This window comes from Elephas maximus, chromosome 1, assembly GCF_024166365.1.
Source record: "Elephas maximus indicus isolate mEleMax1 chromosome 1, mEleMax1 primary haplotype, whole genome shotgun sequence".
NCBI classification, from domain to species: domain Eukaryota; kingdom Metazoa; phylum Chordata; class Mammalia; order Proboscidea; family Elephantidae; genus Elephas; species Elephas maximus.
Window position 1 is genome coordinate 161,688,727 of NC_064819.1, and position 18,896 is coordinate 161,707,622.

Here is an 18,896-nt window from a genome sequence, read left to right on the forward strand (position 1 = left end):
TCAAGGCCATGTTTTGCATGGATTTCCTTGGTATTAAAACATCTCTATTAGACTTCTTCATCTTGTTAGTCTAAAAAAGATTCCTATATTTGAGTCAGAAAATTCATGTGGCAGATTTTGGGGGACAGTCTACAGTAGATGGAATAACAAGTGTTTTCTGTGTTCTATATAATTCCTGTATCAGGGCCATGATTAAACTACAGGCTAGATGGACAGATGATTATAGACAGAGTCCATGTGCACCCCAGGGTACACATGGGTGTGACTGAAACAAAGATAGGCTGCATATTAGACTATAGATCATTGATTCTTTACTTGTATCACTGTTAATAAACACCAAGACATGTCTCTTGGCTGTAACATATATAAACTAGGCTGTGCATTTGTGCAGTGAATATGCAACCACTAGCTATAAGGCTGGGGCCCCGATGGCACAGTGGTTAAGAGCTCAGCTGCTAACCCAAAGGTCAGCAGTTTGAATCCACCAGTCGCTCTTCGGAAACCCTATAGGGCAATTTTATTCTGTCCTGTAGGGTCGCTATGAGCCAGAATCTACTCTACGGTAATGAGTTTGGTTTTGGTTTAGCTATAAGGCTAGATGTTAACAGATTTGGTTTTGGATTAGCTATAAGGCTAGATGTTTTTCTCCTGTTCAAGAAAGTATATGAGAATGCAAGTGAGTCAGGATGGCATTATTTCGGGGATAAGTCTAAATCTGCCTAAATTATTGAATAAAGTAAATCTTAGCTGAAATTTGGTCCTTTATTAAAACAAACAGTGGCCACCGAAACAATTCTGACTCTTAGCAACCCCATGTGTTTCAGGCTAAGGTTTTCAGAGCTGTGATTGGGTGGAAGTAGATCAATAGATGTTTCTTCCCATGTGCCTCTGTGTGGATTTTAACTGCCAACCTTTCAGTTAGTAGCCAAGTGCTTACCCATTTGTGCCACCCAGGGCAAGCACTTGGTAAACCAACCAAAAACTCACTGCCATTGAATTGATTTGACTCATGGCAACACCATGTGTTAGAGTAGAACTACCGCATAGGGTTTTCCTGGTTGTAATCTTTATGGAAGGAGATTGCCAGGCTTTTCTTTTGTGGTGCACCTAGGTGGGTTCAAATCACCAACCGTTTGGTTAGCGGCTAAGTGAAAACCGTTTGCACCACCCAAGGAACTTTTATCCTTTATTCTGTTGAAAACCCATTGCTGTCAAGCTGATTCCAAATCATAGCAACCCTATAAGACAGAGTAAAACTGCCACATAGGGTTTCCAAGGCTGTGATCTTTATGGAAGCAGATTGCCACCTTTCTCCCATGGTAGGTTTGAACTACTAACCTTTTAGTTAGCAGCCAAGAATTTAACCACTATGCCACCATGGTTCCTTTTTTGGTCCTTTATTAGGACCTACTTAATCGAGATGCGTCTCATAATCATTGGCCAGTCACTCTGCTGCAGATGAGAACATCCCAAAGGCCAAGGCACATCATGCTTTTGCTACATCCACTGGTTTGGGAAGATTGGTAGAGGGGCCACAGGGATTACCCACAGCCCCCAAACGGCCACACTTCGTCTCACTCATATCCTCACAACCTGAAAATTTGCCTTGCAAATGTAATTACATTTGAATATAACCTAAAATAAAGCAATATTTTCTTTTCTCATGCTTTCTTTTCCCTAACATATTCAGTAGTTAATGTTGGGAATGCCCATTTTATGACCTATTTAGAGCAGCAAGCCACACAGAAAAACTGAATTTGGAGGATATATAGAATTTAAGAGTTCTTGAACTTGGAAAAATGGTATTTATTCCAAAGCTTATGCAGTATAGGGGACACATTTTATGGCTCTTCTTCTGTTATTTAACTTGTCATTCACACTAGAAGAAACAAATAGAGGGAAAGAGAAGCAAAATAGCCCTAAACCAAAGGAAAATAAATATTGTTTAAAAATATTCCCCAAAGAACAACAATGCATGCACCATAATTCTGAATAGAAGCTAAATTTCAAGTGAGAAGCAGTGTGACAGAAATGAACCCTTTTTAGGAACAAAAAAAAAAAAATTCTTTTTTACTGAAGAGAGTTTCTTGTTGCTGAGCTAGAATTTTCATTCAAAACCACTGCCTCTACCTGAATATCTGGGTTTCTAAGTCACAGAATGTAAGTTATAATTAGGATGAAGTATCACTTGAAAAGTTATAAAAATTATTTAATCTTAGTAGTCAATGATGGTGGGAATAATCTCTTGGACTGAAAAAGAATTTTTGGGTGGAGTTTAATATTTTTTTCTCACTGTAGAGCTATTATATTGTACTTGTCCATGAGCACTTTGAACTCTAATCATTATTACTCATTTTCCCACTGGGAAGACTGAATGAATGACCACTGGCTTTGACTTTGTGTGTATATGTAGAAAGGCCAGAAAGACAAAGAGAGAAGGCAAGGGATGTCAATGAGGTATGACAAATGGCTCAATTTGGGTTCAGATTGGATGGACATGTTCTATTTTGCTTAATTATAAGTGAACAGAAAAAGCACATGGATGGTCTTTCATTAAACACACGCGTATTGAGCATCCACTCTCTGTTAGATACTAGGGACATAAGGAAAAGTAAAGCACAGTCCTTGCCACAGAGGAGCTTAGAGTTTAGCAATAGAGCTATAATCCTAGGACATTTGAAGTGGCAAGGGCTGTAGGAGAAATCTGCACGAGCAGGTTGAGGCACAAAGGAGGAAGTGGTCAATTTGACAGAACCACAGGAAGTTGAAAAGGTAAAATGGTTTGGGTGGATATTTCATACAGTCATTGATTCAGCAAACCTGGCCCTGTTCTAGGCACTTTCTAGGCACTGAGGATGCAGCAGTGAACAAAACAGGTAAATCCTTCCTCCCACAGAACTAACCTTTTTGGGGGTTAGTGGGGAGAGGTAAATACGTTATAAACAAGTAAATACACGAAGTAATTGCAGATCTCGATGAGTGCTAAAAACAAATAAAATGGAGTAAGGGTGACATGGAGAGGAGGGGCTGTATGGGCTATTTTAGATAGGGTCAGCAGAGAGAACAATGGAAACATAATTCATATACATAGACTATTTTTTATTGTGCTTTAGTGAAAGTTTATAGCTCAAGTTAATTTCTCATACAAAGATTTATGCACGTACTGTTATGTGACATTAGCTGCAATCCCCACAATGTGACAGCACACTCTCCCTTTACACACCAGGTTTCTTTCGTCCATTTAACCAGTTCCTGTCCCTTCCTGCCTTCTCATCCCGCCTCTGGCCTGGAACCGCCCATTTGGTCATGTGTATCTGATTGAACTAAGAATCACTCTCCTCGCGAGCATTATTTTTTGTTTTATAGTCCAGTCTAATCTTTGCCTGAAGAGTGGGCTTCGGGAAGGGTTTTAGTTCTGAGTTAACAGAGCATCTAGGGGTCATAGTTTTGGGGGTTCCTGTAGTCTCTGTCAGGCCATTAAGTCTGGTCTGTGTGTGAATTTGAGTTCTGCTCTGTACTACATAGAATTTTTTAAAATTTTACTTAGTTGTTGTTGAGAATATATACACAGCAAAATACCAACTTAACTGTTTCTACATGTACAATTCAGTGACGATGATTATATTCTTGGAGTTGTGCAGCCATCCTCACCCTCCTGTACTGAGTTTTTCCTCCCCCATTAACATAAACTCACTGCCCCATGAAATATCTAACCTTTTGAGTTGCTCTTGTCACTTTGATCCCGTACAGATAGTTCTTAAAAGAGTATAATGCTCAAGGCAGACATTTTTTACTAGCTAAGCTATTGTTTGGTTTTAAGACAACTTCAGGGAATATTTTTAGTTTAAGTTTTCAAGATTATCTCAGGGCAATAGTTTCAGGGGTTTATCCTGCCACTATGGCTCCAGAAAGTCTGGACTCTGTGAGAATTTGAAATTTTGTTCTGCATTTTTTCCCTTTTGGCCAGGATTCTTCTATAGAATCTTTGATCAAAATGTTCAGGAATAGTAGCTGGGCACCATCCAGTTCTTCTGATCTCATGGCAAAGGAGGCAGTTGTTCATGGAGGCAATTAGCCACACATTCCATATCATCCTCCTATTTCTGACTCTCTTTCCTCTGTTGTTCCAACTGAATGAGACCAATTGTCATGCTTTGGATGGCCACTTGTGAGCTCTTAAGACCCCAGGCATTACCCAACAAACTGGGAGGTAGAAAAGAATCACTAACTGGGATGTCCCATGAAACCATGACCCTAAACCTCCAAGCCAAGAAACTAAAATCTCCTGAGGTTTTCGGTTATACGTAAGCAGCCTCAGCAGCTACATTTATTGTTATTGTTGTTGTAAATATATCTATCACAGAACTTTTGCCAGTTCAACATTTTACAATTATAACTTACCGACCCTAATTACAATAATCAGCTGTGCATGGAGTCGGCCCATGCATAGAATTTTGCGCGTGTTGCTTCCTCAGTTTCCAGCATTCTCCCTGCAATCCCAACCTTATCTCCGTCTCACCCTTTTGCCAAGTAAACCTCCTTTCATCCTTCACCTGTCAGCTCCATTGTGGCTTCTCTGGGAAGCCCTACTAAATTTTCACTCTATGTTAAATCACCTATGATGAACATTCATAATCCTGTATTCTACCTTTTGTGACCTTTACAACAGTTATGATTTTCCATTTATTTGTGAGAATTTTTGATTAATCTCTCTCTCTCTCTCTCGTTAGACTATATGCACTCCATGAGGGCTGGAGCTTGCTTATTTTTGCTTGCTGTTATATTTCCTGGGTGCTAATGTGGTCCTGGCATATGATGTGAACGTAAAAGCAGTTGTCATGGCCAAAGCCAAGCCAGGATAGGCAGGATTGTTGCATTGCCAGATGAGAAGTTTGGCGGGGTCTGCTCATGGAAGACCATGCAATATTACTGAGTTTGGATTTACTACTTTAAGCAAACAGGAACTTATTGGTGGGTTTTAAACAGATGATTATTATGGTCAGGTTCTTGTAAAGAGAGAAAATTTGGAGTTTAACACTGAAGGCACGAAAACCCTGATGCTGTCCAGCCAATTCCATCTCATAGCAACCCCACAGAGTAGAACTGCCCCACAGAGTTTTCAAGGCTATCTTTACGGAAGCAGACTGCCACATCTTTCTCCCGGGGAGTGGCTGGTGGGTTTGAACCACCCACCTTTTAGTTAGCAGCTGTGCACTTAACCACCGTACCACAAGGGCTCCTTTACCGAAGACAGGAAGGCAGGAAGAATAATTTAAGATACTGTTGGAGGAAGCCTGGGCAAGAAATGATAAAGGACAGAACAAGAGATGTTAAGGAGGAAGAGTAGTCAGGACAGGGCTTGGTGACTGACTGACTGATGTGAGAAAGCTTCTGGGTTCCTGGTGTGAGTGGCTGGATGTGGCCATTCTTTCAGAGAGGGTCAGAAGAGGAGATACGGGTTTTCATAAAATAAGTTCAGTTTGGACATGTTGAGCTGTGGGACTCATGATGGCTGTGGGACATTCAAGAGAAGATGTTTTCTTACCAGCAGTTGGGGATATGAATCTGGGATTTAGAAGAGAAGTTTGAGCTAGTAAGATAAATGTGGGAAGCATTAATATATAATCAAGTTATAACCCAGTTCTATCATTTTGACTTTGTTGGTACTCCCTTTCCCTGACTTAAAGATTAGATTATTTAAGATTTGGGTCTGTAAATATACCACATTCTTCATTTTGACTGCCTTTCATCAGTGATAAATCCTGGTTATGAATGTCAAATAACAATGATTAATACAGTTTATTGTTCCTTGCCCCCCAAATCTACTCCATACTTTCCATATACCAGGCTGTTATGATAAGTGCTTTATGTACATTATCTCCAAGACAGCCCTATGAGCTGCTTGATGTCTCCATTTTGTAAATGGGGAACAGTGGAAGTTCTGTGATTTGCCCAAGCTTGTAGCCAGTGGTAAGTGTCGGAGTTGGATTTGAACCAAGTCTGCTTGACTCCTCATCCCTGCTCTTCTCCACCAAAAGAAGAGCTGCCTCTGAATGCCTGTGGCTGCCATTGGCTTGTTCTGTTCCTGACGCAATTATTTTTCTCATCCTCTGACAAGTATAGAAAGCTATATACAAAAACATTAATAGTGGTTATCTCAAAACTAATTTGCACTATAAACTTTCACCTAAAACAAAAAAATTGAAAAAAAAATGATTATCTCTGCATGGTGGAATTATGAGTGATTTTTATCTTCGTTTCCGTGCTTTGTATTTCCTGAATTTTCTGAAATGAGCCATTATTACTTTTATAACCAGAAACATAATGGCACTAGTTCCAAAACAAAGTTTTCTTTTTTCAATCCACAGTATTGTAGGTGGGCATTTCAATGCAGTTTCACCATTGCTTTCCCCGTCCCTTCATCACATTAACAAAAATCCTTAAAGGAGCATTATTGGTGATAACTTTACTTACATGTGGTCTTAGCCAAAAGGCTGAGAAGCAATGATTTTGCTTTAAGCTCAGAGTGCTGTTCTTCCAATGAGAGGAGTGTGCATCATGGCGTGATGACCTTGGTGAAGGCCCAAACCAACCAACTGCTGTCAAGTTGGTTCTGACTCAGTGAGCCCCATAGGGTTTCCAAATCTCTATGGAGGCAGACTGCCACATCCTCCTCCCACGGAGCCAATGGTGGTTTCAAACCACCAAACTTTTGGTTAGCAGTCGATCACTTTAACCACTGTGCCACCAGGGCTCCTTTGTGTGAAGGCAGTTTTCTTTTTTCCCTCAACTCTCACTTTCTACAGTTTAACTACTCAAGTGCTAATCAGGCATGGCAAGGGGACAGAAACCTCTGACATATCTATAAGGCATTTGGATTTGGAGAAATTATGTTTTCAAGCAGAAGAGAGATGAAATGAAAAGGCAAGGATGGAGAGCAAAATTTGACTGATGTCTCTCCCATATATGTCAGTTTAGTTCCCCTTTGTTGCTCAGTTGACCATTGAGTCTTACTCATTCAGCCTTCTCAGCTATCCACTATAAACTTGAAATGCTTTGTTAGATTGGGCTTGGGGGTTATGTAAAATGATATCCTCACAAAACAAAAATATTTCAGGACTATGAAAGAAAGTGTTAAATAATTACCTTCAAAAGAAACTGTCACACAGCATAAAAGAAGCACATTTTTTTAAACGCTCCATTAAATTAATTCTCTGGTTCTATGTAGTTCTGAATTGGACTGATATTAAGTTGTAGGCTTCTAATGGGAAGACACCGAGTTTTTGTTAATTTTTCAACATCTAGCATACCTCTCTTACCATCGAGTCAATTCCAACTCCTAGCAACCCTATGAGGCGCTCCTTGGAAACTCTATGGGGCAGTTCTACTCTGTCCTATAGGGTTGCTAGGAGTTGGAATTGACTTGACGGCAGTGGGTTTGGTTTGGGTTTTTTTTTTAGCATATCTCCATGTAAAGATCTAAAGATACCTAATAAATAATTGTTGATTGCCACTACAGAATCCAGTCCCAATCTCATAGTTGTGTGCACTTTTTTGGTGAGAGAACAAGTAGGAAAAACTCCTTCTGTGCTCACTGCCAGTCCACGTTTTACTTAGCGCAGCTTCGTTGTTAGAGCTTCAGGGCGTGCTCACCTCTCTGTGAGGTGCCTTTGGGCACTGCATGCTAGGATCATGAGCTACCCCATTGGGTATGAGTCTGGGGTACTTCAAGGTCATTGACACCACTGTCAGGATACTGTAGAGTAATTTAGTATGGTGTTAGAATAATATCTAGGGTTCTGGAGCAGTTATTATTGCTTCAGAGATGCCCCTGCCAGAAACAACTTATACATCCAAAAAAGGTGCTCCTAAAGTTCTCTAGGAAGACCCCACCTTCAAGGGTAAAGTGTTATTTTCCTCCCAGAGTAGAATTTACCAACCCTACAAAGATGGATTTAGAGAACACATTTAAATATTTTTTGAAATTATTGGCTACTGGAGTCAAAATCTTCAGGATTCCTTTGATAAAATCCGCTGAATGCAAAGCCAGGATATTTTGATTGACTGTGAGTGGGCCCTTAGATAGTTGAGTTATAATGGATTTTAGTGGTCATCTGTTGTAAACTTCATTGTAAAGATAAGCATGTATTCCTCTTCAATCATGTTAGCAAATAGAGCTATTAAGAGCCAGAATCTCATGGCTGATTCCTGAAGTCATCTAGCTTAACTCCTGTTAGGAATATAATTAAAGTGTCATCTCTCACCAAAAGAAAGGCGATCTAAAGTAGAAATGTAATCAAGTAGCCATGAAGATGCTCCAGCAGTTACTCTGAGAGCTGTTTTTACAACTTTTTTATTTTACATTAAAAAAATTTTTTTTTTTTAGAACAGCACTGTCCAATACAATTATAATGGAAACCACATATGTAATTTCAAATTTTCTAGTAGCCACATTAAAAAAACAATTAAAAAGAAGTAGCTGAAGTTGATTATAATTTCTTTAGCCCAATATATCCAGAATTGAATCATTTCAACATGTTATCAATATAAAAATTGTCAGTGAGATATTTTACATTCTTTCTTCCTTACTAAGTCTTTGTGCTTGGTGTATATTTCACACTCCCAGCCCATCTCAGTTGAGACTAGCCACAATTTAAGTGACCAATAGCCACATGTGTCTAGCCACTACCATATTGCACTGTTGTACAGATTTAGAACATATTCATTTGAACTTCCAAATATTATTGAAGCAAATGTTTTAAAATAGAGTATTTTTAGATTTCTTAATACTTTAACTAGAAAAGGGGAAATGTTTATTGAAAATGTTGACATCCTACATATTCTAACTTACTGGAAAATGTTGCTCAAATATTAATAACTATAAGTCAGAAATGAGGGGAAACTAGGGCACAGTTCACATCCATTCCACTTAAAGTAGGTAAGTTTTCTGTGGACAGATGCAAACTTAGGTAAGTCAATCTGAATTTCTTGTCTGCTCTTTCTTGGATTGATTTCTAAGAGATCTTTTTTCGTTTTTATTTTTTGGCACCCAGGAATTAAATAGCTTTAATTACTTGGATCTGTACAGACTTGCTGACCTCTTTAACCTCACTTTATTGGAGAAGGCCGTGATCGATTTCTTAGTGAAGCATCTCTCTGAACTCCTGAAGAGTCGCCCTGAAGACGTTCTAACGCTTCCTTATTGTCTGCTTCAGGAGGTCCTCAAGAGCGACCGCCTCACTTCCCTGAGCGAAGAGCAGATCTGGCAGGTAAGGGCACTCTGCATAGGTCCTCTTTTGGCCTTGAGGTGGCATGAAATGACTAAAAGTTAAAGGGTTGAGGAGCGGTGGAAACTGTTTACCTGTTTTGGTCCTTGTCCTGGCTCAAGGTTTAGAAATTATGCTCCATTGATAAGCAAGGAGTTGGAAACGCAAGTTTTTGTGGCTTAGAGGCCTCAACGGACTCCGCTTAACTCAGGGAATCACATCTCCAAAACTCTGCGGCCTCCTGAAGCCCTAGAATGATTACATCAAGAAGAGTCAAAGGATTTTTTCCCTGATAAAATTGTTTTTTAAAATAGATATAAGAAGAATGGTTTGCATATTTAAGACCAGTGGAATCAGAATAAATTCTGGGTTTTCCTATGAACAATTCAGAATATTTCTTTATAGTCGCTGAGAGCAGTTAGGTCTTCTAATGAAATGAAGCTCTTCTTGCATTGCAGTGGGAAAAAAAAACCTTCCTCCTTACTCATTTTGCATTCATTTTGCAAGCCCTGCCTATTTGCCACACATAGAATTCTTTTTGCATATTCTTTGACCAGGGGACAGGAGGATGTTTTGTGTTTTGAAGTTGATCATTCAATTTAAATCCTTTTCTGCAAGCTGATCCCCAGTGACTCTCCTTGAACAATCCACATGGTGTCTTTGGGAAACAGTCAGAGTCCATCTATCTGCTCCTTCTTACACTGATTCTCTGAAGCACTAGCTGGCCATCTTATTACTTCTGCAGCTCTATGCCTTCAAGATTTTATGATCATTTGAAAAATATACTATATACTAAATACAAGGAGAAGTAACAAGTCTTCTATTAGCCAATGAGGTAGTGAATTCCTGGTATCTTATCAAATGGCATTGGGAGAGTACTTTAATGTCAGCCAAAATGGAGTCATGGGTAGCTGATAATTTTCCAGTATCTGACTCCACTGACTCATGATTATTGTCCTGATGCCAGTCTCTTATGTCTTTCTCTTCTGTCTTACTTTAATCAACAACTTCCCTCTTTATTATTGCTTCCACCAGTGATGATAATAAGAGTTGCAGTGTACTGAGGGTCTTCTGGGGCCCAGGTTCTTTACAAACAACAGGCCTGAAGGATGGCTATTATCACCCCCATCTTCTAGGTGATCAAAGTGAGGCTTCAGTGCCTCGCTCAGTGTGACAGAGGGAGCCAGGCTTCAAATCCAGGTCTTAGTGACTCCTGTCCTCATTTTTCCACATTGTCTTGACAAAGAAAACAAAAGGGCGGGGGAGGGGGAGGAGGAGAAACAAAACTAAGCTGAATTTTTGCTGCTTCTTAGGTATTTTTTTATAATGTTTGTTCAGGCAAAGGTTGAAAGGGTTGGTGAACATGAGTGTTTAGCATTTCAGTTGTTTCTACTCTCTCCTGTAAACAGCAATCATCAGAATTGACTCAGGTCAATTCAAAGGGAGAAGTAGCCAAATTTTCCTTTGCTTCCCAAAGGGAAGAAGACTTGGAGTGAATTCTGCATTTAATTATTTCTAACTGAATTGAGATCTGAAGCCAACCATCCTTTTGGCTTCTAGCTCTCTTTGTGGCACAGTTCAAGGCGCTGCCTGAGATCCACATGGTAATGTGCAGATTTCTAAGTGTCAGAAAAATTCCATACTGTCCACTTAAGAGTTATCATAATTGCCTCTCTAAAGGCTACAGATATAGTAATGTAGAATTTTAAAAACTGGCTTTTGCTGGAGGCAGTATATATATTTTTAATACGTGGTCCTCAAAAAAGAATTAGAAGACTTACAGAAATTTTATCTATCCATTTAGGCATTCAGCAAGCAATAAGAAACTGTTTTTGCTTTATCTTAGTAAATAAATAATTCCCTCATATTTAACCCAATAGAGAGAAATCAAATCAGACCAGCTATATTGCCTAGAGTATAGTTAAGTTCATAATTTTTGCTAAGGTTATGCTACTAATGCAATATACCATGGAAGAATCTAATATTCAGCCCAGGGTGAAAATTGGGTATGCCAGAGGATTAGTGTCAGGGTGCTTTATAGAAGTGAAACTTGATGGACAGGCTGGAGACAGATCTACAGAATCTCATTAAATCGCTGAATTGTTCATTATGGAGCGTTCTCACTGTAATAAAGTGCTCATTGACTTTGACAAATCCCCATCCCATGTCTTAAAGAAGAACAGCGAAGCAAGGGGTGTTGGAGAAGAGGAAGGAAATTGGCACAAAGTAGGACAGGTAATAGAAGAGCTGACAGAGTGGTGGTACTGTGTGATTAACATGTACAACCAGTAACCTAAGTGTGAGCCCAGTAAACACACACATACACGTGTGTACATGTGGCTGGCCCACTATCTACTGTTAATGAAACCTGGGACAGTCCCTCTTTTTTTTTCTTTGTGAAAGATCTAATTTTCATTAGTCACCAGACTTCATGAGGTCTAGCTCTGAAGATGTGTCATATGAACCTTCAGATTATCCTTACTGAATAAATTCTTTTTTTTTTTTTTTTTTTTAATATTTCCTTCTATTCCTTATGCTGTCCCTTTCTTTGATAAAATGTGCTGCTGGCCATAACCATTCTGTGGATCCGTGAACCTGTGAAATCCCCAAAGATTACACCTTGTATCTGTTCATTTTTTCCACCTGACCTTTTGCAACTTTATCTTAAAAGTTAAAGTCTCCTCTCTCACAGAGGGCTCCTTGGTCCCTCCTGGACAATTTTTCCTGTCCCCTCCACAGGCCGGAACTACGTGGTCCGTTGGTCATCGTCGTCGTATATTCAGAGGTAACACAGGCACTTGCAGCGCATACACATGTTAAATGTATAAAGACATAGAAGTTCTCTCAAGAAATAGTCTTTTTCTTTAATTCAATTCAGTTCAAAAATTGGGTCTTATGTTTCAAGGCCAGGGATTTCTCAGGTTCCAGGTGAAAAACAGCAAAGAGGTTATAGGGTTCAGAGAAGGGGAGACTAAAAATGAGCAAGAAGAGGAAGCCTGGGGCATGAGGTCGCTTGAATTCGTGACCTGGCAAATCTCCACCAATTTTATTTTGCTTTGGGTTATAGCTCTAACTTAGGACTTTGTTTCAATAGGGTCCTGTTAAATTTCTCCTGTTAGAGTCAACATATAGTTTCAGAATCCTGAGCTGGGTTTCTGTCATAAAATGTATAGTGAAATAATGAAACAATTTCCTACCACTACCATGCATTTACCATGCATTGGGTCTGTTTTCCTTTTCACGGGAAGCACTTAATACACAGCTCTATTTTCTTCCAGTATAGTACAGTCTCTGCCTCTTCTACTTCAGATTCTCTTTCACCAGAATGGGAGAAGGTTCTTTCCATGACAGTACAGTTTATGGGAAAACCCTGAACTTAATGTAAACTCTCTTAGATGTGCAAGGAAGGGAGAAGGTGTGTCTGTCTATCCACCAGTATTTACTGAGAACTACTAAATGCCCAGAACAAACCATGCTGGCATGTAAGGCCAAGTACAGGTTTTCTAACTCCATTTCCCTCTCCCAGGCCTCACACCGAATGTGAGGGATCCTTAAGTGTTAAACCTTTAATCCAGCACTCTGAATTATTATTTCATCACAAAAGTAGGAAAAACAAGAAAAATATTTAAAAAGCAGTAAAGATTGTTTGTAGAAGTAAAAATGAATATTTCTTGAGCACCAGTTATCTGTTATAGGCACAGTGTTGGAAGCTGGATTGTGGGGTAAAAAGCTTTACAAAAATGTACAATTATTGGATTAGACCAGTTTAGTTAAGTCTCATGTCTGAATGTGGAGCAGTTATATTTTTCCTTTAGTTATTAACTTACTAACTTGTTTCCTGCTTTTAGTAGAGGTGACGTATCTCAGAGGCTCATATTATTATTTTAGAAAGACAGTACATAGGTCAATGCTTTTCTTCCTTTATTAACCTTGGGGTTGAGGGCACCTCTTGTATTTTGAGCCTAACTCTACCTGGACTTAAGACCAGATATTTCGGTGGTACTGTGATTGACGTCTGACTAGATCAGACCTTAGCAGAGAGCATCTCTTTCTTTATCCTACTTATGTTTCATTCTAGTTTGCCAGAGATGAACTGTGTGCTGTGGTTTGGGGTGGGGGAAGATCGTGTTTACATTTGTTTTCGATTATATGTTCCCAGAGGCAAAGGCTGTTCCTGTAGTGTTTGCACTGTACACTGCCATGTTGTCTTCTTGCTCTCTATAAATAATAAATAAAAATAATAATATAGAGCTTTCATATTAAAATGTGTTGAGTGGATAATAAGGAATCCTGCTATTCCTGTATAAGGCTAGATTTATTCTAGGAAAAGTGTTACACAAAATGAGTTTGGACTTTTAAAGGCTGCGTTTTTCCTTGACAGATTTTTGCTAGGAATTTTCTTCCATAAGTCATACTGTTAATACCACATTCAGTTTACATCTCTAGAGACATAAGTTGAACATTGTTTAGAGTAGTCAAAGACCTCAAATTTAGTGGCTTTTTGACAAGTCCCTCCTGGACTTTTATCTACAATACAAAACCACCCACATTATAGTTTGATTTAATCATTTTCCTTCAAAAAAGTCCCAGAAGGTAAACCTAAATAAAAAGCTACTACCTATAGTTGGAAATCCGAGGATACTAGGCATGTACTGATTTATCATCTTTTATCTCTTAAATGATAAATTAACCCATATACACCTCTGGCCAGAAAGAAGCAAGGGCTTCAAACGGTACTACATGTCAAACGATAATGTCATAATACTTCATATTTAAGTATCTCATCAGTTTTCAGAATGCTTCTGCATTTAACATGGCTTTGCTCTCCTTATGGTACAAGTGGGGAAACTGAAGTAACAAGCTAGAAATCAAACCCAAATTTTCCAATTCTTAGGCTATTTTGACTTTGGACTCCAACTTCTAAATTTGTAATAGAAGCTCAAAAGTACTTGAGAGTGATTGACACAGAGGTACATCAAATTACTTGCATGACTTTAAAAATAGTAGAGACTAACCATTCCAGTTCCTTGGCACAATGCCTACCTACTGAAGTGAGGCTGACCAACCTGTCTGCCTCCCAGTCTGTGTTATGGTGCTACTTCTAACTCCATGCTCCATGGCGTGTGCCTCATTCATTCATTCCAAATAGTTATTGAGTACCTACTCTGCCTGAACATATCCTATTGAGTACTGTCTTAGATATCTAGTGCTGCTATAATAGAAATACCACAAATGAGTGTCTTTAACAAACGAATTTATTTTCTCATGGTTTTGGAGGCTAGAAGTCCAAATTCAGAGCACAGGCTCAAGGGGAAAGCTTTCTCTCTCTCTAATAGTTCTGGGGGAAAGGTCCTTGACTCCTTTCAGCTTTTGATTCTTGCTTCTTTGGAGATCTCATGTAATGTGGCATCTATCTCCCCCATCTCTGCTTGCTTGATCTGCTCTTCCAGATCTCAAAAGAGATTGATTTAAGACATACCCCATACTAATACTGCCACATTCACATAACAAAGAAAACCCATCCCCAAATGCAGTTATAACCACAGGTATACAGGTTAGGACTTACAACACATATTTTGGGGGGCACAATTCAATCCATAACAAGTACTGTTATTGCCTGTTTTAATGGAGGCTGGCAGTTGGTAGTGAAAAAGACCAACACAGCTCTGCTTTCATGGATCTTACAGTTTCCCTTATTTATATTTCACAGGATTCTAGAGTTTGATATGGAGCTTTCTGCTTGCTACTCTTTCCCACCATGCTGGTTCCTTCTCAGTGGGGACTGACCTGTGCCAAATAGTTTAATGAATTGTTTGCTAATTTTGGGCATGTTGAGATGATATGGGTACACTGGAAAATGAAGTGCCATTTGTTTGAATGTTTCAACATCACCCAGTGTAGCCTCTGCCTCTTCTTTATTGCTTTGTTCTGTGTTAACTCTTGTTCATTGTAGGTCCTCTCTAACCAGCTCTGCAAACCTTTGCCAACCCATGTGGGCATCAGGCCCTGGAAGAGTATAATCCAAGCCTGAAAGATATCAGACCCTGGGTGATTATTTAAAAAAAAAAAAATTGCCATCAGTAATGCTTGATTTTTAACACTTGGACCTTGGTAGCTAGAAATGGAATAAAATTGGCTCGAGAATTCTTATCCCCAAACAAGATTTGTAACCTTTCATCATAGTCCCACCCTTTCTCATTTCATACGTGCATGTCATTACTGTTTTTGTTTTGTTCTGTTTTCAGATAGACACTTTCTGGGCATCTTTATGGTATCTTGTTTTTTGTTTGTTTGTTTACTTATTGTTAGCTACTGTTGAGTCCACCCCCAACTCACGGCAACCCCATGTACAATGGGATCAGACCATTATGATCCATGGGATTTTGAGAAGTAGATTGCCAAGCCTTCCTAGTCTAAGTCTGGAAGCTCTGCTGAAACCTGTTTAGCATCATAGCAGCATGCAAACCACCACTGACAGATGGGTGGTGGCTGTGCATGAGGCGCATTGGCCTGGAATCATGGAATGTGAGAATCTACCACTGAACCACCAATATCCCCATCATTTTTACTTACCTTTCTATAGATTAATCAAGCATGTACCACCTTTTGATTTTCTTCCTAAAACTTCTTGCCATTCCTCCCAACTATATTCTGTTTTTTCTACCAATTTGATGAGAACATCTTCATTTTCTTCTCATTAGATGCTAGTGAAAAGAATAAACAGCGGCTCCTTTGCATCCCAAACAGCGCTGTGCCTGGAGGATGTTCTAGTCACTGAGTCCCCCCGCCCTCCCCCGACCCCAGCTGGGTACTGAGCAGCATTGCTCTTTCAGGCCTTGTAGCTCGAAGCTGCCAGAGTGTACATTTAGCAATTCTTTCTGATATACATGCTGCTAATTCCTCTGTGGGGATTCATCCCCGAGTAGCTCGACTAGTGGCTTTGCTGTTGTTTGTCTGGGCTGTGTGCCTCTGCGAAATGCAAGGCACATTCATTTCAGAGGGACTTTGCTCCAGCTAATCCTCAGCACTAGAGCTGTGCATTGTCGGGTAGCTGTGAGGGGCAGTGATTATCAGAAATTACAGGAGACCCAACTTGTACTCATGTGCTGCTGTTCCCATGACTTAACTTTTTTTTTGGGTGGGGGAATGAGCACGGCAGAACAACAAGGTGATTTATGTGATATGGCATATTTATGTTCTCTACTAATTTTCATTGTAATTCATGTTGTTTACCCGCTGAAATTTTTGTTGTTGCTGCTGTAAGGAGGAAAGAAATGACTGGAGAATATTACTTATGCATTGGTGGCCTGCAGTAATATTGTTGCTACCTGAGTTATCAGGGATTTAAAAACAAAACCCAGGTATAAGCTGTATATGAGGTAGAAACCCAGAGGTGACGCACAGGGGTCCATCAATAATAATAACGACAGTAGAAATACTTTATATTCCTGGAGAGCTTTATATTTTTAAAGTTTTTTATCCACATTATTTTATTTGAGCCCTTCATCAGCCTTGTTAAGGTTGAGAAGGCAAGTATTATCCACATTTTAACTAGTGCAGAAACTGAAGCTCACAGTCAGTGACTGACTCACTTCACAGGTCTCAGTATAAGTCTCACTGTTTCTCCTGAAATGCAACCGGTTTCTAAGAAAACAGCACCTCAAAGCACCTTACGCATCTTCTCAGAAGTCAAAGAGGTTTTTATACATTACTCTGTAATCAGTCAGCCAGCAGTGTAGATTCCTAATAAATTACCAGTTTTCATCTTCACCTGCTGTGCGGCTTTGTATAAAGTTGCAAAAATGATTCCAGTAGTAGTACAGGGAAGTGTCTTTGGAGGTGTGGGTCTTTCTCAGAGCCTGGAAGATTGGGCTCTAGATGATCTGGTGAGGAAGGAGGGAGAAAGTGTTCTGGCGGAGGTGGGGAATGGCCTTTCATTCCCTCAAGGTACGAGATGAAGTATAAAACAGTAAAAGAAGGCCAATGAGGGAGGATCACTTTTAAACCAGGCTCAGGAAATTTAAATCAGTGTGAAAGAGAACCTGGAGCACCATTATTTCTGCTGCAGCTACATGGCCTGTGGTGGAGGGAGGGGGTCTACTAGCCATTGTCTTTATCTGGGATTAGAGACTGGATGGGTGCCATGGATATAATCAGTCATTACTCCTTCATTTTATGCCCAATGTATTGAGTGCGTTTAGAAAATTATGCAGCGGAAAGGGAAAGCTGGGTGATGACCTAGGTATGGGGTTTAAGAGAAAGGGAGAAAGATACTAAGTTTTTGGAATTGATTTTTTTAAGTGTTAGTCTCTTTTCAGAGCCCTGGTGACACAGTGGTGAAGTGCTATGGCTGTTAACCAAAAGGTCAGCAGTTCGAATCCACCAGGCGCTCCTTGGAAACCCTGTGGGCAGTTCTACTCTATCCTATAGGGTCGCTATGAGTTGGAATCGACTTGAGGGCAACAGGCTTGAGGGTTTTGTTTGTTTGTTTGCTTTGATCTTTTTTCAGTAGAATTAAACTGTGGTCCCATATCCTGCATGAACAGGTTATTTCTATGGGAATCTTTATCAGGCCAGCTGAGTGCCAGTGGGCCATGTCAGACCGTAAACAACTCCTATTCCATGCATTCTAAGGAAGAGGATCTAAACTTAGCTGTGCAGTGGCCCAAAGGCTCTGGACTTACTTACATTCAAAAGAGATGTCTGGAGAAGCTTTGGCATTCATTGCTGAATACTAACATTGTTACACCCTGCTTCTCCCCATTCTGTGCCCAAGACTTTGTGTTGTTGATTCCAACTCATAGCCACTCTATAAGATAGAGTAGGACTGCCCCATAGGGTTTTAGCTACAAATAAAAATAAAGAAGTTTTAACACCTCTACAAACCTGGAGGAGAACAGTAGCCATTCTCAGATAATCATCAGGGGCAGCATTCATGGATAAAGATAATTCTTAGACTTCTCTTGTGCCCACCGTATAGAATAGTGCATTTTCTATGGCGAGGTTTTACTCCTTAGTCTAAGTGCCTCCTTTTTGCTACTTGCAGGGTGGCACATTGAAGGAATGCAAACAGATTTTGATATTTTGGTAGAAAAGAATTAACCAGGAAGGTAAACCCTTTTTTTTGGGGTGGGGGGTGGAATCCTCGATAAGTTTTAAAGACAAATATCAAAGATTTTTTTTACATTTTTCCCCTTTGTTTATAGGAAGTATGACAGGTCATTTTTGGTAAGTGGTACAGGTATAACTGATGCTTCTAGAACATAGGCTAAAAAGAGCTTTGCAAACTGGAGCATACATTTCTGTGTGTGTGTGTGTTCTTGTTGATTACAAATGCCCACACACAACCTCCTCTGGCCACACAAGGAAATCAGGTAATTAAAGGAGTGATAGATGGTATGCTAAAGTTTAAACGTTTTAGGAGGACCTATCTTATTAACATTTTAAAACAAGTGAGTGTAATATCATTAATTTTGATTAATTCATTTGCTCTTAATATAGCTTTTAATTTGTAATTCTATGTGAATTACAATGTAATTTGGCATTAATTATACTAAATTGAGTATAAGTCAGCCAATCACAATGGGAAATTACTCACAGCTGAAAGTAAAACTAAACTCTCCCTCCAGA

The 18,896-nt window shown here is 39.6% G+C and overlaps 1 protein-coding gene across 2 annotated transcripts in view; it reads left to right on the forward strand.

Moving 5' to 3' along the window:
• The window catches only part of KLHL32 (kelch like family member 32), a 227,508-nt gene that overhangs the window by 159,809 nt on the left and 48,803 nt on the right, over positions 1-18,896 (forward strand). For both annotated transcript variants that reach the window (XM_049897499.1, XM_049897505.1), the window contains exon 6: positions 9,054-9,269. In XM_049897499.1, coding sequence (XP_049753456.1) covers positions 9,054-9,269 — 216 coding nt within the window. The remainder of the gene's footprint in view (positions 1-9,053; positions 9,270-18,896) is intronic.